At 37.8% G+C, this 25,752-nt stretch overlaps 1 protein-coding gene across 2 annotated transcripts in view; it reads left to right on the top strand.

The window, feature by feature from the left end:
* DYRK1A (dual specificity tyrosine phosphorylation regulated kinase 1A) overlaps positions 1–23,885 on the top strand; it is an 89,612-nt gene extending 65,727 nt beyond the window's left edge. For both annotated transcript variants that reach the window (XM_082777618.1, XM_082777619.1), the window contains exons 4-12: positions 8,852–8,944; positions 9,413–9,601; positions 10,377–10,524; positions 13,754–14,040; positions 16,162–16,308; positions 16,702–16,842; positions 17,129–17,435; positions 17,688–17,812; positions 19,568–23,885. In XM_082777618.1, the coding sequence (XP_082633744.1) occupies positions 8,852–8,944; positions 9,413–9,601; positions 10,377–10,524; positions 13,754–14,040; positions 16,162–16,308; positions 16,702–16,842; positions 17,129–17,435; positions 17,688–17,812; positions 19,568–20,191 (2,061 nt within the window). In that variant the 3' untranslated portion in view covers positions 20,192–23,885. The remainder of the gene's footprint in view (positions 1–8,851; positions 8,945–9,412; positions 9,602–10,376; positions 10,525–13,753; positions 14,041–16,161; positions 16,309–16,701; positions 16,843–17,128; positions 17,436–17,687; positions 17,813–19,567) is intronic.
* The last annotated feature ends 1,867 nt before the right edge of the window (positions 23,886–25,752 follow it).

Below are 25,752 nucleotides of genomic sequence, written 5' to 3'. Positions count from 1 at the left end.
AACACTATCATGTGGTCTTTAACTCAGGATGAAATCTACATACCATCTAGGTTTTCATGGGTAAACAGTACATACATCTTACACATTCTTTCTTGATGACTCTTCTACAGAAAGCCTTTTTATTTGTGGTATTGCCTTGAATGGTCTGCAGCTTGCTTTTCTCTGTCCTGCATATGTCACTTATGAACAACTCTTGCAGAGATCATTTTTTGAACCATCTTGGTGTAGTTGCTTTGTTCCTCTGTTGGAATCCCACCATCAGCCATTAGTTCTTTCTGTTGTCAAGTGCTCGTCTGTTATTAAAGCCTGGAACACCAGATTGGCCTTTTAGTGATGGCAAACTCTACTCTCATAATCATAGAATATCCCGAGCTGGAAGGGGGGACCCATAAGGATCGAGTCCAGCTCCTGGCCTCACACAGGTCTACCCAAAAATTCAGACCATAAGGTGGTATATGTCAGTTTTCAAGTACATATGGTTAAAGGAGATCATGTTTTTGATTTGGGCAGCAAATGTGATTTAAAGAATTTGACTTACACTTGTGCACAAATACAAGAACAAAAATGACCCTGTGTTAAATAGGGAGTGCGCTGAATTTCTGTTGCAGAGGGCTTAACAGGTTTGTTTAATTGCCGTAAAAAACAGCAGAAAGGAAAAGGCAACTTTCAGCAGATCTGGGAAGGATAATTCTTAAAGCGTAGATCCTTTTAATGCGATGTCTTGCACCCCGTTAGACAAGAAGTTAGGGCTCAGCTTCAGTTTCCCCATTCCCTGACCAGCAGCCTAGGCGACTGGCTCCGCTTCGGTGCCACCAGCTGCAGCATCCTAAATGTAGCCGGTTTGGGTGTAAATGCCCGCTGTGGAGACATCAAGCTGCCAGCCCTTTTGCTGGCCACACCGGGAAGAGAAGAGAAGGGAAGGGAAGCAGGGGTCTCTGGCTGCCCGGCAAAATCCTTTCCCGAGCTCCGGCCACCATCTGCTGGCCAGAGCCGAGCACTGCACTGCCAGCCTTGGGTGGTGCAGGTGTCTCCTGCGAGGGAAGCCTGCCCTCCCCTCTCCCAAATACTCCATGGTTCGAATAAAATCAGATCTCGCCGAGTAAAAAGGCTGTTAAATAATTTGAGGAGCCATCCCAGCGTATCTTTGAGAGGGTCTTGAAGTGAAGGAGTTGGGAATGCACGCGTCAAAAAGGCTGGTTGCTGCATTTTGTAAGCAGGGTATTTCCTTCCAATCCTGACAAACCTGACTCGCTTAAAAATACAACCCAGGAAAAAGTCTTGTTTTTGGGATCCTGAAAATTTATAGAACGAATATATAGTAAAATAGATAATAAATATTTAACAGCATATAGTATTTTCTCTTAGAAAATAAGTTTCTTCAGACTGCTGCCAGGTGATAAGGGTAATGTTTGTCAGTTGCTTAAAGTAGCTGTTAGCTTTGGCATTTAGAACAGCAGCACATGCTGGAAGCAATGTCATTTTGATAAATAGCAAAGATTAAAAAACTGTAGAATGGTTTGGGTTGGAAGGGATGTTAAAGACCATCTAATTCCAGCCCCCTGCCATGGGCAGGGACACATCCACACCTCTCACCAGACCAGGTTGTCCAAAGCCCCATCCAGCCTGGCCTTGAACACTTCCAGGGATGGGGCAGCCACAGCTCACAATAAAGAATTTCTTCCTTAAATCTACTTTAAACCTGCCCTTTTCTAGTTTAAATCTATTATGCCTTGTCTGTCGCTGTACTCCCTGATGATAAAGATTCTTTCTCCAGGTTTCTTACAGGCCCTCTTTCAGTCCTGGAAGGCTGCTCTAAGGTTTCCCTGGAGTCTTCTCTTCTCCAGGCTGACCAACCCCAACCCTCTCAGCCTGTCTTGATAAGAGAGGTGCTCCAGTCCTCCGAGCCTCCTTGTGGCCATCCTCTGGACTCATTCTAACAGGCCCATGTGCTGGGGACCTCAGAGCTGAACGCAGAGCTCCAGGTGGGGTCTTATGAGAGCAGAGCAGAGGGGGAGAATCACCTCCCTCACCCTGCTGGCCACACTGATGCAGCCCAGGTTGTGCTTGCAGCCCCGGAGAAAGCCACATTGCCTGGCTCATGCTGAGCTTCCTGTCAACCAGCACCCCCAGGACCTTCTCCTCAGGACTGCTCTATAATCTGTTTTCTGCTCATCTCTGTTCATGTTTGGGAGTGCCCCAGCCCAGGTGCAGGGCCTTGCACTTGGCCTTGTTGAACCTCACGAGGTTCACACAGCCCCACCTCTCAGCCTGCCCAGGTCCCTCTGGATGGCATCCCTTCCCTCCAGCATGTCTACCGCACCACTCAGCTTGGTGTCATGGGCAAACTTGCTGAGGGTGCACTCGATCCCACTGTCCATGACACCAGCAAAGATGTTAAAAAGCAGTGGTCCCAATATTGGCCCCTGAGGAACACCACTTGTCGCTGGTCTTCACCTGGACATGGAGCCGTTGACCACAACTCTTGGAGTGCAACCATCCAGCCAGTTCCTTACCCACTGAGTGGTCCATTTGTCAAATCCATGTCTCTCCAATTTAGAGACAAGGATCTCATGTGGGACAGTGTCACGGTCTGCCCGTAGTGAAGCCTTGTTGGCTGTCTCCAGTCACCTTTATTTTCCATATGCCTTCGCATATTTTCCAGGAGGATCTGCTCCATGATCTTGACAGGCACAGAGGTGAGATCGACTGTCCTGTATTTCCCTTGGTCATCTTTCGCTTTTCTGTTTTTAAAAATGAGAGTTATCTTCCCCCTTTTCCAGTCAGCAGAAACTTCAGTGGACAGCCACGGCTTTTCAAATATCACAGACAGTGGCTTAGCAACTTCTTCTGCCAGTTCCCTGGCGACCTGTGGATGTAACTCATCAGGTCCCTTGGACGATAATCTCCCTTATGTTTCTTTTTCTTTTCTTTCTTTTTTTTTTTTTTTCATTTTATTGCCAACTGAGTCTTTTTTTTTTTTCTTGTTCAAGTTCTTGTAATGATTTTCATTCATAACCAGATAATGAGGAAGCTAGTCCTTGAATTTTAATTCATTGTTTTTATTCCCACTCTGTCCTGCTTGTGTTTTGATTTGTAATGGCTTGCGGACCGTATTCTGGTATTTTATGAATCATTCACAGTTGCAGATTAGAGGTTAGGAAACAGTAATGACAATTTATCCTAAAGTTATATAAATAATGTTTAGTTATATGTTACCCTTAAAATATTATTTACATTATCTTTTCTTACACCTATTGCTTAATGGTTATGGTGGCTGAAGCTTACTCATCTCATCTTTGGCAAGGAACAAATAACAGGAAGATATACTTCAAAGCCAACCAGATTGCTTTGTTTTTCCATTTATTTACAAGGTTTAAATTACAGTTAAATACTTCCAGCTCTGTTCTTCTCCACCCCTGTGGTCAAGCTTAAGGCTCTTACTTCCCAAAAACTGCTGGATGGTGAGGGTTTTCTCTGTCTGCATGCTGGGCCTGCTGGCAGGATGGGGTCCTGCCCTTGGCTGTGTGGTCTTACCTCTCTGACAAGTGCCAGAGCCCGCTTCAGGAAAGCAGTAAGAGGATGTGGCCTGGAGTGAATAGAAAAGATGAGATCTCTGGGACCTTTCCTCCTTTAGCAGAAAGAAGCAGAAATATTTCTTTGTCCTGTCTGAACTGGTTGCATCTTGAGAGTTCAACGTAGCCTGATCTTAATAACAGATAAGAGCTTAAAAGTTTTTACAACTTCAAACAAGTGTTTCTTTTGTGCTGTGACAATGTTTATCTTCATGGATACTCAGATTGCCCCAAACTTTTTTCAGTTAAGTACAAAAGAGTAGAAAATTGATTTACCTGATAAGGAAGTTGAGTTGAGATTCCTGGGTACAATTTGGTAACAAATTCCAGCAATTTAGCTTTCACAAATCATCTGGGATTCAAAGGTCAGGCTGACAGCTAAACATTTTTGTTTGTATAAGTATCTGAGATCACTTACCACCTGCAAAATTCTTGATTTTGCTGACCAGATCGTTGGATGGGGATTTTATTGATTACAGCTAGATCATTAGAAAGTTAATGTGCTCAAGCAGGGAGTAGCAAATTCTTAGTTACGTCAGCTACCTAATCATTAACGTAATTATTAGTGATGGCCAGACTTCACCAGAGACTGTAAGGAATGTGAGCATGCATTTCATTTCAGTAAAAGTATTTCCCTTACTTTCCCTCTATCTCAGGTTTTTGTTTAGAAGTAGTTCTATGTTCTGGCAACAAGAACTTCATTTTTGTTTGCTTGTTTCCCCCTCATTTCTCTAATTCTGTCTACCACCCTCTTTTTTATTCTTTTGAAAATGGTTGGGCCAAATCAGGCAGTATAAAATCTTGGAAGATGAACGTTTTTCACTTGCCATTTTTATGTAGTTATTTAACTTACAGCTTGCCGGCTGCTAACTATTATTTTCACCCATTAACACATTTATTTAGGGAAGGAAGCCAGAAAAGGAGGGAAATACAGAACAAATCAATGATGGAAATTCTGTCCCTACCTGCACATAGTTCCGAGTATAGTCACTTTGAAAAGTCCTGGATATCTCTAGTCCTCTGGCACATGCTTTTTTTTTTTTTTTTTTTTTTTTTTTTTTTGCCTTAAGTCATTTTGCTAAAAATCTGGTTTGCTGTGTATTATGTGTTATGGAGAAGTTGGAAAAGTGTTACAGTGGCTCGTGGTTATATCAACTCAACATCTGTTTTGTTGACCCTCTGGAGATACCATCTATTATGTGGCTGTCTGCCATGACAAGGGATTAGCGTCAACTTCCTATCTTATATTGTTGTGATGCAAGAAGAGTTTTAAATAGCAAGTGGCATAGGAGATGAGACTGGTCTGTTCATGTTCAGTTCTTTAATATGTAGGTCATAACTTCTAACAAGAATTCCAACTGTAATCTTTATAGAATAAAGTCTCATTTCTTCTTTTTGTGAAATGAAACTTGTACAGTATAGAGCCAGAATCCTTCCCCCCCTCCCTATGAACTTAGTAGGTTTTTTTGTTGTTTTGTTTTGTTTAATATATGAATTAGAGCATTCCATTAACAGGACATATATATCTGCTCATAATTCCCCTTAATCAAAATGAAATGCATTTTGCAAGAAGCAGTGCCATCTGTTTTTGGATAACAAAGCATATGCCCAAAGAGAGAGAGAAATGATACATAGAGAGTGCAAGTTGTCTGTTCCCTCATTCAGGAAATCTCAAAGACTATTATAGGTAAAATAACACACTTTAATTAAAAGCCAGGGTTTATTTTAAAGCATGTTTTATCTCAAAAGTGGTGTGAATACATGTAAATGGGGTTCTTAGTTGCCTTTTTTGTGTGTTTATTTGATTCTTCCTTATTTAGACTAGTTACAAGTTGCTCTCAACAGGTAAGAAAAATCAAATTTCAGCTCCTTACTTGTAGTTTAATTTTCATCATGCTGCCATTCCAGGTAGCTGTGCTAATGCTATGAAGGCATCAGTGTGGACCAGTCAGAATGCAGTGGATATTTACTGACATACGTAACTGTAATTAAAGTAGTTTTTTGTCTCTCAGTCTTGAAATATCTTTTGATTTTGTTCAATCTTCAGGAAGATCTGAGGCTGCAGTGTTGCTGTCTGGCCACCAGATAGAGACTGGAGCTTGCAAAATAGGATTTTTTTTTTCTGTCATTGAATGTTCTTTAAAACCAAGAGGGAAATTGTTATTACCCAATGATAAAGAATTTATAAGTGTTACTGTGTAAAATGGATAATGAGAGCTTTGTTCCATAATCCTACATCACCAGGAAAGAACGGAGCAAGAATCTCAAGAAGAATCTTGGAGGAAGAAGAAGGGAATGTTAAAAATTTTGCAGTATAACAAGGGCAGGAAGAAAAGGTCAACTCCCTCTCCTCTCTCACCCAGACTTTCTTAAGAACCCAGAATAGCAAATTAATATCTGTTATAAAGTCCATACGGGTCAAGTGAGTCCTCAGAAATATATGATTGTCTAAACGCACAATTAAAAGAACAGTTTTCAGTCAGGATCCTGGCTATGAACGGCATAAGAGGTAGCCTGCAGAGTTTTAATTATTTGTGATTAGGGAACAGCATTAAAGTATTATTTTTTCCCCCTAGCATTGAGATTAGATTTTTTTTTTCCCTAAGTAAGGAAATTTGACTTCTAAATTAGAAGATAAACACGAACATTTCTTGTACAAATTCCCTTTCCAAGGTAGAGTGATCTTATGTCTGAATTGTTGATCTGAACTAGTGAGTTCTTCTGTCCTGAGGCTATTTCCTCAAATCTCTAACCTGCAGTACCGGGGACTGTGATGGTCGTATCAGCTTAGGTGGGAGAGTAGTCTCTGCAAGTATTTGTGCACCGGTTTCTTTTACCAGCAAAATCTACGGATGTTACTATGTTCCAATAATTTCTTTCAATCAAGTTCAGAAATTTAAGGGAAATTCCTGCATTTCACAAGCCTGTGGCAGTGATGGTTGTGATTAGGACTAGATGCTGTTGAGGTGTTTAGTGATGTGGTGCAAAAGAACCAAAAATGATTGTATTTAGGTGTGATTTGTTTCATGATTAACATCTGTTTGACAGATGAGAGGAAGGAACACAAATATTTCGGAAACGTCAAATAGCTTGTTTAGAAAATTTTAAAACAGACCTTCCTGATGTATACAGAACGGTCACGGGCTTGTAGTCAAAATGAATTAAGGGCTTAATTTGTTAAAGCTGCTGAAAGGAAAGTGATGGTAGGAGGCACATCCAGAAGTGAATGGATTTGAGCAAACATCTAGGACGTACGTGGCTTGGGTCAAAAGTCCCTGAGGAAGGTTTAACTGCATTACATTTTCTCTGAGAAAGTCTCTAATCAGAAAGCCTGGAAGTCAGCAGTCTTGCATGGATGCAGAAAGGTTATGTAGACATATTTTGGGTGGTGTGCATCAGGACTGGGAGTTGCAGTTCAGGCTCCGCTGAGCCTGTAGCTGTTGGGAGTCCCAGCCTTGCACAGATGCAGTAAGGTTGGCTGGCAGCCTCTTGGCTTTTTTGCTCTTTTTAGCTCTTGAGCTCATTCGTCTTCCTTCTCAATCTCTTGTGCTCTCTCTCTTGTTTTTCTTAGGTTATTTCTGTATCTGCTTGTCCACAGGAAGAAAATGCGATCTTAACTTTCTAGTGTGGCATTGTCTGGGTACCTGGGTTCAGATACCCAGACTCTTTATTACATCTGTTTGTGAAAACCTTTCTGGGTCACTTCACCATATTTCATTTATTTTTTGGGTTCTTGAGCAAAAGGAAATAAAAAAAAGCTATTTGCACAGCCACAGTCAGGAGTATTAAGCAGTACTTTAAAAGACAGAGGAGCAGTTGTACTTTTCCAGTTCCTTTATTAGTTCAGCAATACTTATGTATAAATCAGTTTCATTATTTTTGTTGACAGCTTATGCTCTTTCCGCAGCTCTGCGGGAGGCTGAGTATCAGTTCAGCTGTAATGGGAAGCAGCAGATGAGATTAAGCACTTGGAAGTGAGGAGAGTTATGAGCCTAAGCATGTTTGCTGGTGTGAGATGAGGTGATGTGAGATGAGAGCTGGATGGCTGAGTGTGGTGGTGTGCACTCGGCTAGACCTCTTAGCACTGGGTATGAAAGGAGCTTAACATGTGAAACAAGCCAAGTAACAGAACTTGCTGTGTGGTTTCTTGTCATTGGGAAGAGAAGGAACAGAGAGAGGCAGGCTACAGGGGACCAGTCACACCGACTAAACCCCTTGCTCTCTGTCCCAGCTCTCCTTCTGACACTCACTGTGAGACAGAGGAGTTGCCAGAGCTTGTCTAGTGGCACAATTGTGCTGTTAAGTAAGTGTATGTTGAACAGGTTTGCCAGCTTTAGCCAAATGGCATGGTTTCTTTAGAGTTTTTATTTATTTATTTATTTATTTTTCTTCACTGATGACACTAACTGCCTCTACCTTGACACTTGGAACTTAGTCTTTCAGAGATTTCAGACAAGTCCCAAGGAGGAATGGATGTCGTTTGGTAGATCCAGAAGCTATATGGGATGTGTTAGCAAGGAAAAAAGAGGCACACAACTGTTTCACACAGAAGTCCTATCTCTTTAGGAAGCCAATATCAAAAATACACTACTGTTGAAGATGTTCTTGTTTTAAAAGTAGTCAGTGTTAGGAAACACCACTGAGCAACATACACACCTTTTCAGGGATGTTGTTTAAACTTGGTAGGTATGGTGTTGGTGAGCGTGCTTTAGATTTCTTTGGATTTATTTTAAATTTTTTAGACTAATCAAGGCAATATCATTGCCTTGATACTGCGAAGCATACTAGACCTGAGTTTCTTGGTTTGGAATTTAATGTAGTTTTAATATGGCAAATTGCCACAGTTCTCCAGAAGGCATACTCGTTAACTTCCATTTGTGGTTTGAATGCGGCTGTACATTAAATACACTTACAGCCCATGTATCAGTCGTGAGGTAAAGCAGGAATGTCAGCATGTTACTACTCTGTGTTATCAAATGAGACGTATTTTTAACTAAAGAAGACTGTTTATAGGGATTAAGCCTGTTAGGTATACTGAGGAGAGGTAGGCATCTTGGGATTTATTTATTTATTGTTGAATATATGTATTAAAAAGTAAGTGCACTAAATGTTATTTTCTTTGATTCCTGTATTTGCCTTTCTTTTCTTTGTCAGCTCAAATAAAAAAGATGTTACAATGAAAAAGCTCATTTCTGTGAAGATTATCTCAATTTGTTGAAGTTATTAAATATAATTGAAGTTGATGCTTATTTCTAATATCTAATATTATCATATTACAGAGGCGAATGCCCCAAACTTTCCGTGATCCAGCTACTGCTCCTTTGAGGAAACTCTCCGTAGATTTGATTAAAACATACAAGCATATTAATGAGGTAATGGCTCCAGCTATCTTTGTTTTGTGTATTGATATGAATTTGTTGTTTGAATTATGTTATTAAGTACATTTTCTGTCAATTTTACTGCATCTTCTACTGCCATTGTTTTGGATTCTTTCTTGCAGAGTGAACTGCTCATTTGACCGTACATTAAAGAAATTGTATATTATTTTATTAGAGCTTAAAATGACTGCAAAGTACAGAAGTATTTCTATACCTGTTACATTGTGTCCCAAAAAAAGTTTGTTTCTGTTACATGTAGGACAGCAAAGGAGAGAGAGAATCTAGCCTATTGCCCCCACTCCCTTGTTGCCCCCCCCCTCCATCTTGAGTAATATCATTTTTGAAGTTGTTTATTTGAAGGATCCACAATACAAATCACTAACATTTTTGAAATAGAGCTGGCTTGATATAGCTCTGTATTTGCAAAGGTAACTGAGTAAGCAATATACTTTTCATGTTTAGGTTTACTATGCAAAAAAAAAACGGCGGCATCAACAGGGCCAAGGAGATGATTCCAGTCACAAAAAGGAGCGAAAAGTTTACAATGATGGCTATGATGATGACAACTATGACTATATTGTAAAAAATGGGGAGAAGTGGATGGATCGTTATGAAATTGACTCCTTAATAGGCAAAGGATCCTTTGGACAGGTAATGTATATCAGCTGTGCAATCTGTAATTTGTGTGAATGATAATATGCATATCATTTAAAGTGCCATTCTTATTTCATTTTGAAATTCAGCTCCCTTTTTCTTAATTCTACTATGCTGAAGTGCCTGCTCAAGGCATTTGTATTTTGTGCTGTTTCTTGTTACCACATATAATGTTTGAATATACTTCAGTATATTTAGACTGTTAATGTGCTTTGCAAATGAGCAAATCTTCAGCCTTTTGTCATCGTTTCACATTTTTAGCTATTTGTTTTGGGTTTTTGTTTTAAAACAGTGGTCTAATGCTAGGGATAACCTATTCTTTACAGTAAAGTTTGTTTTTACTATTGGTATTTGTAGCCAAGGCTTGAAGAAAAAGTCTGGAAGGAGGATAGAGCTTTTCTTTTATGGAACTTTTATTTTATTTTATTTTATTTTATTTTATTTTATTTTATTTTATTTTATTTTATTTATTTTATTTTGTGTTCTGCAAGTCATTTTACAATATTGTTTTTGTTGATTTACTACTTGCATTTGGGTACAATACTTGCCTTAGTCCAGCTCAGTGAAGCCTTTGCTCTGTTTTGCAACGTCACTACAATAAACTCCATGTTATCAGTTGTGGTTTTGTTGTAGCATCTAGGAAGAAAATCAACTGGAAAGAACAAAAGTTGTAAAAAACTTCTGTAATTTCTGGTATGTTTAAAAAGGGTTTTGCAGAATTTTGGAAAGTGAAGCAGAGAGATGACTTACATGTTTGTCTTTTTTCTTTCAGGTTGTAAAGGCTTATGATCGAGTGGAACAGGAGTGGGTGGCTATAAAAATAATAAAAAATAAGAAAGCTTTCCTAAACCAAGCCCAGATTGAAGTGCGACTGCTTGAGCTTATGAACAAACATGACACTGAGATGAAGTACTACATAGGTATTCAGATATTTTTCTTATTTTTTATTTCATCAAATTATTGGTATTTTAGGTTTTAATATATAGTGTAGGGTGCTGCAACTAATGTTTTTGGTGCTAACAAAATGAAATAATACAACTTTTAATCATAGTTTTCAATGTAAATTACCTTGCATAAACAGCAGATTGCTTTACAGCAGGACTAGATTTAGAAGAAAAACATATAAAAAGTTTTGGGATAACAGATAATATGAAATAAGTAGTTTTATGGCTAGCTTGTTCATTATTTTTTGATTGTGCTTGTTTGAAAAGCTCAAAATTTCATGTAACAAAACTGAGATAAAACTTCTGTAATAGTTAAGACTTGCCTGTTTAGATCTCAGAAAATATTTCTAAAGCTTATAATTCTGACTGTTCCTGTAGACTGTCATGCTATTCCTTGAGGTTATTATCGTAATGCTAATTGAAGTTTGTAGTCATGATGAAATAAGTTGGTCAGCTCAGGTAAAAAGTTTATTAAATCCTGTCTGTTCTCTTAAGTGGAGTATTGGGCAAAAATGTGATGGAAGGACAGCATGTTGTAAAGAGAGATGGAAAACTGTGAAAGATAATAATTTAAGAAATGAAACTGACTTTAAACATTTTTATCTTAGTTTGCAGGAGTTGAAATACTAACAACTATACTCTTCAGGTTTGCATGTATATGTTGGATCACTAATTTTTCTTTCTGCACTTTATAAAGAAACCCTTAAAATAATGTTAATACACATGGCTGTTAAATTATCTGATGACTATTCAGTTACATTTTCACTTTTTTATGGAGTATTATCTTTATAAAACATTTTATGTATACAGTTTAAAAGTTTTTAGTGTATTTTTAACTCTATTAGGAACATGCCTATATAAAACAGAAACTAAACTTTGCACCCTACTATATCAAAAAGATATTTCAGGAATGTAAAAGACAGAAGCAGTTTCAGATTAATATGGGGCAAATAAGAAGACTATAGCCAGTGCTGAATAAACGAACTCTTGAAGTTTTAGATTTTTAGAAAGTGTATATCACCACATAAAATGAGATTTGACTAAAACTTTGTGTATCTAACTGTGTGACTTAACAAGAGATGGTTTAACATAAAGCACAGTATTTAAGCAAAAAAAGAAAGAAAAAAGATAATTTCAAGCAATAGAGAAATGAAATCCTGCTTTTGTTTAGCAGACACAACTAACTATAATAGTTTTATGCTTGTATCCAGTTGATTTCTGAATCTGTTAAGATACATTTCAGTAGTTCCCCTTTTCTTTTTATCACGGTATTTAACAAACACTGGCAGTGTTAGTAAAGGTCAAAAAAAAAAAAAAAAGGGCAAAGAGATCATGTTTTGAATGAATACCGTATATTGCATGAGATGCCTAAACTGACATCTATAGGTGCTTCACTTTACCGTTGCATAGACTTGCAGGTGCATGGTGCTGAGAGTGGCTGAATAATGCTGAAAGCATTGCAAGTATTACAACACAGTGTGTGGTGTAAAATGAAGACTTCAAGATGTGTGTGGTTAAGTTAGGAGACTGGACTGCAGGATACAGATTTTTACCTTGATTTTTAATGACATAAAGTGTAACTGCTTGTACTTCTGCCAGGTCTTCTCTAGTAGCTTCTAGAGGAGTGTAAGAATACATTACGGTATTCAAGTTTCAAGGTAGCAGAGCGGAAGATAAATGTTCAAATGTGATGTCTTCACTGCAGGAAAGGTTTGGGAAGTTCAGCTCTTACCCAGACTATTTGAGCTGTGTGACACTGCAGGTGGTACTGGTAGAGCTGGCCAAGTAGCTTGCTGGTAGTTGAAAATTAGTCAGAGTATGTGCTGTTTCTTGCCAAGTTGGCAGGTTCAGCGAGGTGCTGTGGGGAGGAAGGGGTATATGGTGCAGGAGGACCACAAGGACATGAAAAGGTGCTGGTGCTTTTGTGGTGGTAGGGTATTGGAAATACATTAAAGATGAGAAAATGCAAAAGGTCTAAACAATGGAAATAGACAGGAATTGGCATCAGGATGGAAGCAAATGATATCATTATAGGTTAGTTGTGAGGGACACGTGAATAACTGGATAATAATAATAATGAGGAAAATAAAACTTGCTGGGACACCATGTAATTACCTTAACTGAAAGTCTGAATGCTGATCGTGCTAATATTGGTTCAAGATTTTATTGTGACAAAGAGGGGCTGTATTGCTGTTTATCTGAAGATTGCAATTTTTTTTTTTTTTCCTATTCAAATTTTCTTTTGCTTGCGGAGACCAACCTGAATAAGAACCTGGCAAACCCTGCTTGCTTCTAAACAGATGATTTTTTTTCACGTATTTCATGAAACTGATTGATTGGACTTGGATTGGGTTTGTTGCTTTCATAATTTTGAAATTATGTCTGGTAGAATATAATGCCTTTGGGATCGTGATTGATTTTATTAATTGAAGTAGTCTATTGAAGTCATGATTTATAAATTGCAATAATATGTTTTAAATTACTCTGGCATTCAAATAATTTCTCTGTAAATGTAAATTTCAAATGTAAAGGGAATTACTAATACATAATTTAATCCAAAGTGTGATATCTGCTTTATTGTTGAGAATGCTATTGTATGTACACTTTTTTCCAGTCTGCTTGGACTTAAGTACAATTTTAGTTTTAGGAGGGTGGAGAAATGAACTCTTCACTGGAAAAGGCCCAAAGTCTCGTGATTAAGATTGTTTTGTGCTCAATTTGTACTGCTGCTTGTCTTTTTTGCTGATGTTTTTACTTAGATGGGGCTGTTGCTAATTTATTGAAGACAAAGATTAGTTGTGAATATCACTGTAGTCACCCACTTAATCTGAATTTAATGTTGTTTGGAATTCTATGTTATTGTTATTTACCACGATTTTTTTTTTTGCCTTTGCTAATAGGGGACTGATATATTCATTTTGAAAAATCTCTCTTCTATATTTTAAATCATTTTTTTGGTTAATGTAGCTTTACCGAGTTACACCTGAGGACACTTAAGATATATGAAGAAATCCAACAACCCATACCCTGGGCGTAGTAGAAATGCTTTATAAATAATAATAGATCTAGAAAAAAAACAACACAATATTATCTTACAGGTCAATCTCCTGCATATTGACTGAAACATTTAAGCTTTGTATTGTAATTTGTATGTAATACGTACCACACAGCATATGTATTAACCATTTTCTTCTCTTTTTTAAAGTGCATTTGAAGCGCCACTTCATGTTCCGAAACCATCTCTGCTTAGTCTTTGAAATGCTGTCCTACAATCTGTATGATCTGTTGCGGAACACCAACTTCAGAGGTGTCTCATTGAATCTGACAAGAAAATTTGCACAGCAAATGTGCACTGCACTGCTTTTTCTGGCGACTCCTGAACTTAGTATCATTCACTGTGACCTAAAACCTGAGAATATCCTGCTCTGTAACCCCAAACGAAGCGCCATCAAGATTGTTGATTTTGGCAGTTCATGTCAACTTGGACAGAGGGTGCGTATTGGTAGAAATTCTAATTAAGCTGTTACTGGATACATGTGATAAACTTTCCATCTTTCTTTTCTCCTTGATTATATTCTTACGTGATATTAATGCAAGTTGCATCATCACTTGATTGTAGAGGTCTGCAGTCGTGCAGTGCTCTCAAATATAATACTTCTTTATTATTTTCTTATCCCATGATGCATTTAGTTTCTTCCACTTTAATATGTTACCTATTTAGAGTGCCATGGAGATAAGACACTATCTGTGAGTTGAGACAGTATAGTATAGTATTTGGCTCTTAAAGATACTGCTTATAACTAACCCCATTTTTACAAACACTTTAGTAAAACTGTGGGAAGATTGGATTGAGTTCACTGGTGTTACTACTATGAGTAAAGATGCACACATGCAAAGTGTTTCCAGGACAAATTGTTTTCTTTATATTAGGGTAGATTTAGCCTAATCAATAACTGTCCGACATATTTGTATTTGTATCCCGTTGTTTATGTACTTTGAGGATGAGTGCGTTTTTTATTTGAGCTGTTAGTTTCTGTCTAGCATAGTCAACTAGCTCTGTATTTACTTCAAGAAACATTAAAGTATATACAACAGCTATTAAAACCATAAGCAATTATGCTTGGATGCCAAAGACCGGATTCGTTAGGAAAAAGAATCGTATTCCTCAAATGTTTAATTTGCACTGACAGTTCATTGAAAAGTTCATCAGGACATACTGTTCATTGTGCACGGTATAGTCTAATAATACCAATAGACACATTTTTGGTTGAATGAATCCTATTTTTGATGGAATGATTGACTGCCAGTATTTAGGGTACCTTAGCTTTATTTGTTTGCACTGAATACAGATTGTTAGCTAGAGAGGTAAAGAAACTTCTGTAGACAGAAATTAGACTTCCACTTTTTTTTTTTTTTTTTTTTTTTGCTTCCTTGAAAAGAGGCTTTTGAACCTTGCCAGGTCAGCTGTGTGCCTGTCCTGTGGTGGTTTTATCTATAAATTTATGAATGATAATCCTTGATATTCTTTTGCTTTGAGAAAACTGGGTATTAAACAAACAAACAAACAAAACACCTGCTAAATCAGACTTGCTGTAAATCTGCAGCAATTGCAAAAGAGATGTCAGTTCAACAAATATGAATAGTAATAAAGAAGATGATATCACTTTATGAAGAGAATTAAAAAACTTAATGGATTGACTGAGTAGAAAGTAGTGAGGCACAAATTTAGGATTAATACAGTTCATTTTCTCTATTAAGTAGAGATATCTGAGCCTAGGAAGAAAATGAAGGGAAGACAAATGAGATCTAGATTGTATAGGTCAATAATAAGATAATTTTGAAGTGCTAGGAAGCACAATTAAAAAAAAACCTTTGTGCAATTTCACAGAAAAGTTAACTTAAATGGAAGTAAGTAAACATTGGCACCTTTGTGGAAAGTGCTTGATAAAATTTTGTGTTAATTAAAATATAAAGTACAGTTCTGTTTGGAATATTTTTCTTTGGTTGCTTTCTTTTTAAGGGTTTTGGAGTTGTTGTTTTTTTTTTTTTTTAAGATCTTTGTTTTTTTGTTTGCTTTGTTTCTTTTTGTATATGCTTATGTTTAAGCCAGTCTTCAGATCTAGGATCAAGACTGAAATTTCTGACTTGTGAAATGAACTGGATAGTTGGGGGTGATTCCAGCTGGAATCACCTGGTAATTTCATTTCATGACAACAAAATTGTTGATTTTGATTTTTTTTTAATTGTTGGTTTTGTCTGAAGTGTTATGTGATTCTGATGTGGCTTCTGGAATAGTTTTTATTTGAACGTTACCAAACGAAAATTTTGTTGTACAATTATCTGTAATTGCATGAGATTACACTCATCAACTGTAAAGTGTTGTAATTGTGAGTGAATTTGCACTTTTTTTTTGTGAGCAAGAGTTAGTATTTTTCTAATAATTAACATTTAAATATTTTTTATAAATTTGTAATATGCTTTTAGTATCACTAATACCTTGTCTTTGCTTTCCCCACACTGGAAGTGTATTTTATTGTAATTCTGTTTCGTAATATAGAACCATAATAATGCTTTTTGGATGCTGTGTATTATCTTCAAATGTTTTTATTTCAGATATACCAATATATCCAGAGTCGTTTTTATCGATCACCAGAGGTGCTACTGGGAATGCCTTATGATCTTGCAATTGATATGTGGTCCCTTGGGTGTATTTTAGTTGAGATGCACACTGGAGAGCCTCTTTTTAGTGGGGCAAATGAGGTATGCAGCTATTATACAGTACAAGTAATTTGATCTTTTTTGTTCATTCTGATAATGATACTCATCTGTTATTATAATGGTTAAATTAGGGAAGTCTAATAATTCTAAAATTCATAAACATCAGTAATAGCAATGTCTTTTGTTAGAATTCTAAATTGCCTGGTAATAACTTTATGTTTTTGGGTTCACTTCTACCCTGATCTTCCCCACAGCTCCTTGTTCACTAATTTATTTAGTTAATATTGAATTTTTATTAAACTTGAAATTAATTCAGAACTTAACTGGTGTGGGTAGTTAACATATGCTACCCACGTGACTGTAGAATATTGGACTCCATTGCACTACTCATCAATATGTCCCATGTTATTCATAAATATTCTTCCTGCGGAACAGGTGGATCAAATGAATAAAATAGTGGAAGTTTTGGGGATACCGCCTGCCCATATCCTTGACCAAGCACCAAAAGCAAGGAAGTTCTTTGAGAAGTTGCCAGATGGCACGTGGAACTTGAAGAAGACCAAAGATGGAAAAAGGGTAGGTTATATAATTAGGATGACAGTATGGACTATCCCTTTAAAAAGAATAAATTAAAAAATGGTGACATATTACTTTGATTTACATTGTCTTACTAAAAATGTAGCTTTATTGTTACTGATTATTATTCTGAGTTGTAAGACGGGTTGATTAAGTAACACTTTCTATAGTGTTGAATAGTTTCTTCCTTTGATTTGACTGCTTCACTTTTATGGCGTGTTTAAACTACGCACATCCAAGGCTTGGTGTGTAACTTGATTTCAATTAATTTCTAATTTCTTAACAGGAATACAAACCACCTGGAACTCGTAAGCTTCATAATATACTCGGAGTTGAAACAGGAGGACCAGGTGGACGTCGTGCTGGGGAATCGGGTCATACTGTAGCTGACTACTTGAAGTTCAAAGACCTCATCTTAAGGATGCTTGATTATGACCCTAAGACACGAATTCAACCTTACTACGCCCTTCAGCATAGTTTCTTTAAGAAAACGGCAGACGAAGGTACCAACACAAGCAACAGTGTGTCTACGAGTCCTGCCATGGAGCAGTCACAGTCTTCAGGAACCACCTCTAGTACATCTTCAAGCTCAGGTGAGGTTTTCTTATTAAATTATATTTCCTAATCGTGTCGAAGGAGTCTGTCCCAGATGACAGAGTTTTGTTTGGCATTTGTTTCTTGGCTGGATCAAGTAACTGCTCCAATGAAAAGTTATAAGTAGATTTACAAAAATTTGAGTGATAGGTCCTCTGTTTTTTATCTTGAAGCTATTTAAATCTTTATGCCATCATTGTTGTACAGCTTACTGTAAATTTTGTATCTCTTGTGTTGCTGTGACTTTATAGGTGGATCTTCTGGGACAAGCAACAGTGGAAGGGCACGGTCAGACCCCACACACCAGCATCGACATAGTGGTGGACACTTCACTGCTGCTGTTCAAGCTATGGACTGTGAAACACACAGCCCACAGGTATGCACAAGTAGAGCTTTGTCTGATTTATATGTATGTTTTTTTTTTTTTTTCCTGAGAATATTAAATCCCTAAAAGTAGTTGTATTAGGTTTACATGGCAAGGTTTTGGAACTGGGGAGGTGTAGGGGTGGCCTCTGTGAGCAGAGCCCGGCAGCTGCCCCATGTCAGAGCAGAGCCAGCTCCAGCTGCTCCAAAAGGGACCTGCTGCTGGCCAGAGCTGAGACAGGGAGTGACACTGGGTGGGCCTCTGGGAGAGCACGTTGAAGAAAGGGGAGGGAGTAGGAAAAGTTGCACAACAGCAGCTGGGAGAGAGAGGTGAGAAAATGTAGAAATAACCCTGCAGCCCCCAAGGTCACTGCAGCAGGAAGGCAGGAGGTGCTCCAGGTACAGAGCAGCAGTTCCTGTGCGGCCTATAGAGAGGCCCCTGGTGGAGCAGGCTGTCCCCCTGCAGCCCATGGGTCCCATGGAGCAGATCTCCATGGGAGCCCATGGAGCAGATCTCCATGCTGCAGCCTCCCGCCTTGGAGGACCCCCCGGTGGAGCAGGTGGATGTGGCCTAGAGGAGGCTGCAGCCCATGAAGAGCCCCCACAGTAGCACGCTTGTGTTGTGTAGTCTCCTTCTTGGGTAGTCCTTTGTATTTTTATTATTGTATATTTGTTAGGTCATTCACTTAGTCAAAAGTACTGTAGGTAGCTGTAAAAATTTCCAATAAATTCTGTGGATGCAAAGGTTTTGTATGAGTTGCAACATGCCAGATGGGGCTGTCACCTTATACAGGGCGTAAGGGTACACAGAACTACGTATCTTCCAACCCAACAAGTCTAGCTTGTACTTCAGTGAACTCCTGCGCAAGTTCTTACTTCCATCTCACCATGTTCATATGCTTCACCAACATTATGGCTGGTGAATTATGAACTTTATTAGCTACAAATGATTCAGTAATTTCATTTTCTTAATACAGATTAGTGGTAGTGCTAGGTTAATGGTTGGATGTGATGATCATGGAGGTCTTTTCCAACCTAAATGATTCTATGATTCCATTCTATTCCGTTCTATTGTATATTACCGTAATTTGTTCCTGGAAGAGCATTAACCGAAATGTTGTAGTGATTTACCCTTTCTGTTCATCCCTTTTAAAGTTGTAGAATCCTTTTTACAGGCATTAAGCAGTAGCCACCATGCATTACAGTCATGAAAAGAAGAGAATATCATACATGCTTCTTTGCAACTGACAGTTTCTTCTTCTCCCAAGTAGACAATTTAGTTTATTCAACAAATGGCTGTGTAGCTAGATCTTGCTACTTTAATAATCTTTAATCAGCAGTGTTCTTCCAGAGGTGTGGGTAGTACTCCTCTAATAGTGTTGATAGTGTTCAAGATATGAACTGCAACATACTAATTTAGCATGCTAAATGTATCCAGAGGCCCTAGTCACAGATTAAGGCCTTAATGTTTGTACAACACCTAGAACCAATGTGTTGTTTAAAGCTGCTTCTTTAATTTGGTAGTAAGGTCACATATTGGACTTTCTTTAACTGTTTATTTGGAAAAAAAAAACAATGCAACCTTTTTTTAAAACTATATGTAGAAACATGCTCTTTAACTACCTAATTATATTTCTAGACTAATTTTGAAACTGCAAGGATTGGTTAACTGACTCAAAAGTTAGCGGAAACATTAATAGCTTAATGTCTCTCATAAATGGATAGACTTGATTAATCGTTCCACTTTTTGTTTCGCCTGTTAACATAGGTTCGACAACAGTTTCCTCCTCCAATTGGTTGGACAGCCACTGAAGCTCCTACACAGGTCACTGTTGAAAACCATCCAGTTCAAGAAACCACCTTCCATGTAACCCCTCAACAACAGAATGCATTACATCATCATCACGGAAATAGCTCTCACCACCACCATCACCACCACCACCACCACCACCATCATGGACAGCAAGCCTTGGGTAGCCGGACCAGGCCAAGGGTCTACAATTCTCCAACAAACAGCTCCTCCACCCAGGATTCTATGGAGGTGGGCCACAGTCACCACTCCATGACATCCCTGTCTTCCTCAACTACTTCTTCCTCTACATCTTCCTCCTCTACTGGTAACCAAGGCAATCAGGCCTATCAGAACCGCCCAGTGGCTGCTAATACCTTGGACTTTGGACAAAATGGAGCTATGGACATGAATTTAACAGTCTACTCTAATCCACGCCAAGAAACTGGCATAGCTGGACATCCAACGTACCAGTTTTCTGCTAATACAGGTCCTGCTCATTACATGACTGAAGGACACCTTGCAATGAGGCAAGGAATTGATAGAGAAGAGTCTCCCATGACAGGAGTTTGTGTTCAGCAAAGTCCTGTGGCTAGCTCGTGACTAAACTGAAACTAAGTTTGTTTCTTGTGTGTTTTTATAGAAGTGGTGTTTTTCCAAAAACAAAGTGCAAAGCTGCTTGAATCAGAAGGAGATAAACTCACTGAACCGCTACAGGAGGGCAAAGCTGACTATTTTTTTAGACTTGAAAAGATTGCAAAGGGACAATGAAGTTTTTTTTTTTTTTTTTTTTTTTTTAAGAGCCATGTCCGGACCCACCTTAATGAATAGCTTAGTGGTGTTCACCTTTTGCTTCCCCCATTTTAACTTGCCACAACCTAGTCATAGTTTGTTTTTTGGGGGGAGGGTGTTTTTATTTTTTTTTCTGTCTCATTCAACAGGGGGCTATTGTTAAAATGTTGGCTGTAGTTGCAAACTAGTTTCTTTTTAAAGACATTGCACATGATTTATAAAGAGGCCCTTTGAAGATTTTGGGTGGGAGGGGAGTGAGTAATATATATATACATATATTTTTTTTTAGTTCCCCAAACAAACATGGGCACAGAAACGCAGTACTGTAAGGAAGAGGGACCTTCAGATTACACAAATATATATCCTTCAGTTGTAAAAAGGGACGGTTGTAATGGAGTTTGTAAGGCACATTAAGCATGCTAAGTGGCGGTGATCAGAACTCTCCTTATCTGAATCTACTGAGGATCAAAGCAGCAATTGTAATGGGATTCTGTGCGTCTCATATTTTGGAGACCACAGTCAGTTAGTATTGAAATATGACTGGTTTCATAACTAAGGTGCACTGAGAAGCAATCAACGGGTCGGTCCTGGCCAGTCGTGGGGAGGTCTAAGTGGTGGTCTTTGGGAAAACCTTTGGCCTTATGGATTTGGACTCTTAAGTTAGAAGAGCCTACCATTTCAGATGCAATCACTTTTGGACATGCTTTTGCAGACAGTCCTTAATGCTGAAAACACAGAGAATGGGTAATTCAAGAGGCCTTTCTTTTAAAATAGACTTTTGTGACCCACTTATTGTAAGGTATTGCAAGGTCACTTTGCGTGTGTCATAAAGTTGACTTCCTTATTGGTTGAAGGTCACAGGAGTAGTGGTTTGCGTTTGATGGAAATAGCTACAACTGTGTCCCTTCCTGCTTTTTACTTTTTTCTTTTGCTTTTTCTTGGCACGTGGTTTCTCCACCATTACTTCTGCACAAAGACGTCTTCTGTTCATCCTGAACATTTTTAAAAATGCAGAATTTTATGTGACTGCTTTTTTGCCTCACAATTATGCTGTGAATTTTACAAAAATTTATTTTCTTTTTTGATAATTTATTGTACCAAAGCTGTTTTTATAGCACATAGATGTCTGTAACCAATAATGTAGCAGTTCTGCACTTTGACACAAGGTGTAACTAGACCATTTTTAAATGTCAGTTGAGAATTATGGCTGTACTATTGCTTAAACAAAACTGGAACTGTTGTTGAATTCATAGCCAATACATTTACAGCAATCTGTGTACTGAACATAATAGATTGACATCTACTTCAAGACTATAACATCTGTTACGTTATAAATGTGTTCAGGCTTCTGAAGGTAAAAGGGACACTAGATCCAGAAGCTATGAAACCAGCAGTTGATTCTTGTATTCCTTATTAACATAATTGTAAACTTGAAGGCAAGACCTTGATTGCATGAACAGGTCCAAAACAATAGTCTGAGTAAAGCAAGACACTCACATGAGACCTGAGGTTAGCAGGCTGTATTTAACAGGTGCCTAATTTTTGGGTAATGCTGCCTTAATATAACACAGTCAGCTTGGCAGTTGCGAAATTTATGGGCCCATTCAGAGATTTAGTTGTATAAATAAAAGCTCAGTGAAAACCATCTGAAAGAACGTGGGCAATTCAGTGACTGCCCATCCCAGATTAACACTGTTTGCCCATTATATATTACAGAAGCAGTGATCTACCTCTGCCAGTAAGCCCTTTTAAAAGTTAATTCAGCAGAAAATTCAGAGTTCACACTGGTCAGTTCCACGTGGCTAAGTAATATTTTTCAGACTAAAAGGTGGACTTTTTAATATACTTACAGTGGCAACACAGCAGCTGGCTACCATATAGATGGGAATGAATACTTGGGATTACCATTTTTTTTGTAAATCACTTTTTTTTTTTTTTTAAATCAAGTGATCCATATTTCTTTTGTATCGACATGTCAACCCTGTGGATGAAAGTGTTTTTTTTTTTTTTTTTCCTGTTTCTTTTCTTTTTTTCTTAAACTCAGTAATTCAGAGAAGTTTACAGGAATTGGAAGGATGTCACCTTAAAAACAGGATGCTGAGTTCAGCAATATACAAAGGAATCCAGTACTTGCTGCTGTCTAGGAATATAAGGGTAATACGAAATCTGGGTAATTTTTGTGTGCGTGGGTTGCCACACCTTAGCAAGCGCCAAAAATGAAGCAGTTTAAAAAAATATCTGCATAAAGAAGAAACCACAAAATCCAGTGCTTCTGCATACTGTGTTATGTTACAGTCCAGTTTTGTGTGCTTTACTACACAGTTTGGTTACAGGACTTCTGTGCATTGTAAACATAAACAGCATGGAAAAGGTTAAATACCTGTGTTCAGATTGTAAGATCTAGTCCGGACTTGCTGTGTATATTGTAACGTTAAATGAAAAAGACAAGCCCTTTGTATTATAGTCATGCAGTCTTATGTATGATAAACAGTTGAATAATTTGTCCTCAGACTCTTTACTGTGCTTTTTGAAAAAAAGAGTAATTTAAGAAAAGAAATGTAAACATAGTAAATCTTCCTATGCAATTAACCTACTCCAAGCCATGGTATGGTAGGTATGATTATACTATAATATGTAAATATCAGATACATTGAAACAGACTTAAAAATATGAAAGTAAAAGTTGGAGGCGTAATGGATAATTTTGAGTTTTTAATTGAAACAGCAAGGTATACAAATCATTGATGTATGAACACAGCTCTGCTTGATTCTGTTTGACTGTATTTGTAGTTTGAGTTGTTTATATTATCATCTGTTAGTTTGAATGTTCTTATACGCACTGCAGCTTTCTACCTAATACAGACTAGCTGATTTTAAGGCCAGAAGTGACCATGGTAATGAAATAATCTGACTGGCATGCCATTCATTATCTCTAGGATTCAACCTAGTTATTTTTGCATCATGAAGTCTGTATCTTTTGGGTGCAATAGAACATGCTTTTTAAAAAAGATAGCCAGTTTCCATATAGGTTCTTCAAGCGTGAGGATTTCTCCATGTCTCCTGAGTGATTCAGCTAGTTCATTTTCCATGCTCGTAGTCCTCCTTTGGTTTCGGAACTGTTTAGTTACAGCTGCTGGCCACCGGATAGCTAGCCGCCTATTAGAAGAACTAATAACTACTCTAGGTTTAAACTCTTTCACTTTATTCACATAAAAATATGTTAACTTTAATAACCTATGTAGATGGAGTTCCTTATATCTCTAACTGTAAAGCTTTTACGGCTCTTCTGAAACTTCAGATGTTTTCAAATCCATTCTAACGCGTGGACGTGAGAACTGCATACAGCATTCTGGTAGTAACTTCGGTATTGCTGTGTGCGTGTAGTATGTGCAGGTACATTCTTGAACCTTTCAGTTTATATCTTCGCTTGTTTGTTTATACCTCCAAGGATTGCATTTTAAAATCTTTCAGTCTCAGTTATTTGCATTAAAAGATTGTAAATTTTAGATGATTATCCATCATGATTCCTAAGTCCTTTTCAGAACTGCTGCTCTTCCAGGATGTAGTCTTCCATCCTGTAAGTATAATGATGTCTGAATGGGACTGGTTTACGGAAGGCTTGGATTCACCTATAGATGTGACTTGTCTCTGTTGTTTATCACTCTACCATCATCTTCATTAAACCATCGATAAGCTTATATTTTATTAACTGAAAAATCTTAAACTGCTTTGAAGATAAATCCTGTCAAACATACCTTTTTTAACGAGGGAATTATCTAAATCCATAACCTTCTGACACAGAGTGTTTAGTATGTTCTGTGTTGATTTATAGATCAAATTATGTTTCAATAAGATTGTTGTATGGAACTTCGAACTAGTATGGAATTATCTTTCCAGTTAAAATGGCACGAGTAACTAACTACAAAGTAGAGTTATTGCTGAGAATTGATCTCATGAGGATAGTTTGTATGTGATCCAGCATGACTGTGGCGAGTGATGTATTTTTATTTAGAAGAGTGGATATTAGAATTGTGCAATGTCTTATGGCTGCCAAGCAAAGAAAGATGCCTTGCCAAATTGTAGTTTCCTGTTATATATCCCTGTTTCTTTTTTTTTCATTCTATATAAGCAACCTCTTGTTGAAAACTTTGAAACTGGGATTTATTTCTCCACCTCGCAGTGACAGTTTAACTATTTGTTCCCTGTTGATTAAGATGCCTTGTTTTTATTTCAAAAATTCTCCGTATTAGCCTTATCAAATATATATGATCTGCCTAGACCCGAGAGGATATGCACTTTCTGTTGTTTATCATGTTTTATGCTAGATGTTAACAAAGCATCACTGAGTTCAATCACAAAACAGTCACTGTGACTATCCTGGAGAACCTGAACGATGCGAGGATGTGATATGCTTCATAACCAGACAAAGGTTGAAGTTAAAATTGTGCACTTGAGGCTCCTCAGCTGAATGGCAGAGAGAGAATTCAATCACTTCAATCAATGTTCAGAGGTCCTAGAGGGAAAATGAGTCTTCATCAGGGATTTGATTTAGAAGAGGGTAAGTGTTAGAATTGAAAGGTTGTTCTGTGTGGAAGGGAGCCTAAACAAGACGGGTAATAGCACAGGGAGGGGAGAGGAATACCTTTAGCTAGAGAGGAATGGTGCAGACCTTAACTGAAAGTGGCTGAGACTTTTTTAATGCAGATCTTGTATTAGGAAGGCATGTGAGGGAACCTAAAGGAAAAACTTTATGGCCATGATGAGTGAAGATTAACACTTCCACTTGAGTGGAAAAGACTTTTGTCACAAAAGTTTGGATTCCAGTAGTTAAAGTGAGTTATGAAAGTGTAGGTGTGTATTTTGTTGCAAGGTGGGTTTGAATCCAAACTGTTAATCAAGTCACTAGTTCACAGAAATGAAAGATGAGATGAGTTTGCTATAATTAAGAAAGGGTAAATTGAAGAAGAAGAACTTGGTTTCTGACATCAGACCAAATGAGGATATGGTGGACAGAACAGGCTGGCAGAAGCAGCAGTAATGGAAAGAGTGGGTTGTCAGCATGGAGGCATCTGGCGGTATTTTAATTCATTTACTAACTAAGGCTGAAATGTATACATTTAAAATGTGCTGAAAACAGCCTAGTGAGACCTTAAAAGAGGCAGACCACAATAGATGTTAAAATTTCTAGGACTGTAGGGGAAAAAAAATAAATAAGCAGTGTATGTTGCTGAGTGACTGATTATGAAAAATTGATTTGTGTTTAGTGGGGTAAGAGTGGAAGTGAGGCTGACCAAAGACATCCTAAATAAAAAAAATAAAATAAAATAAAATATTGCCACAGAGTAGGAAGGGCACGAGGTTCTCCCAGTGTTT

The sequence above is a fragment of the Aythya marila genome (assembly GCF_965140915.1).
Source record: "Aythya marila genome assembly, chromosome: 1".
NCBI lineage: Eukaryota > Metazoa > Chordata > Aves > Anseriformes > Anatidae > Aythya > Aythya marila.
Note: the sequence above shows the minus strand (reverse complement) of the source record. Positions and strands in the feature narration are given on the sequence as shown.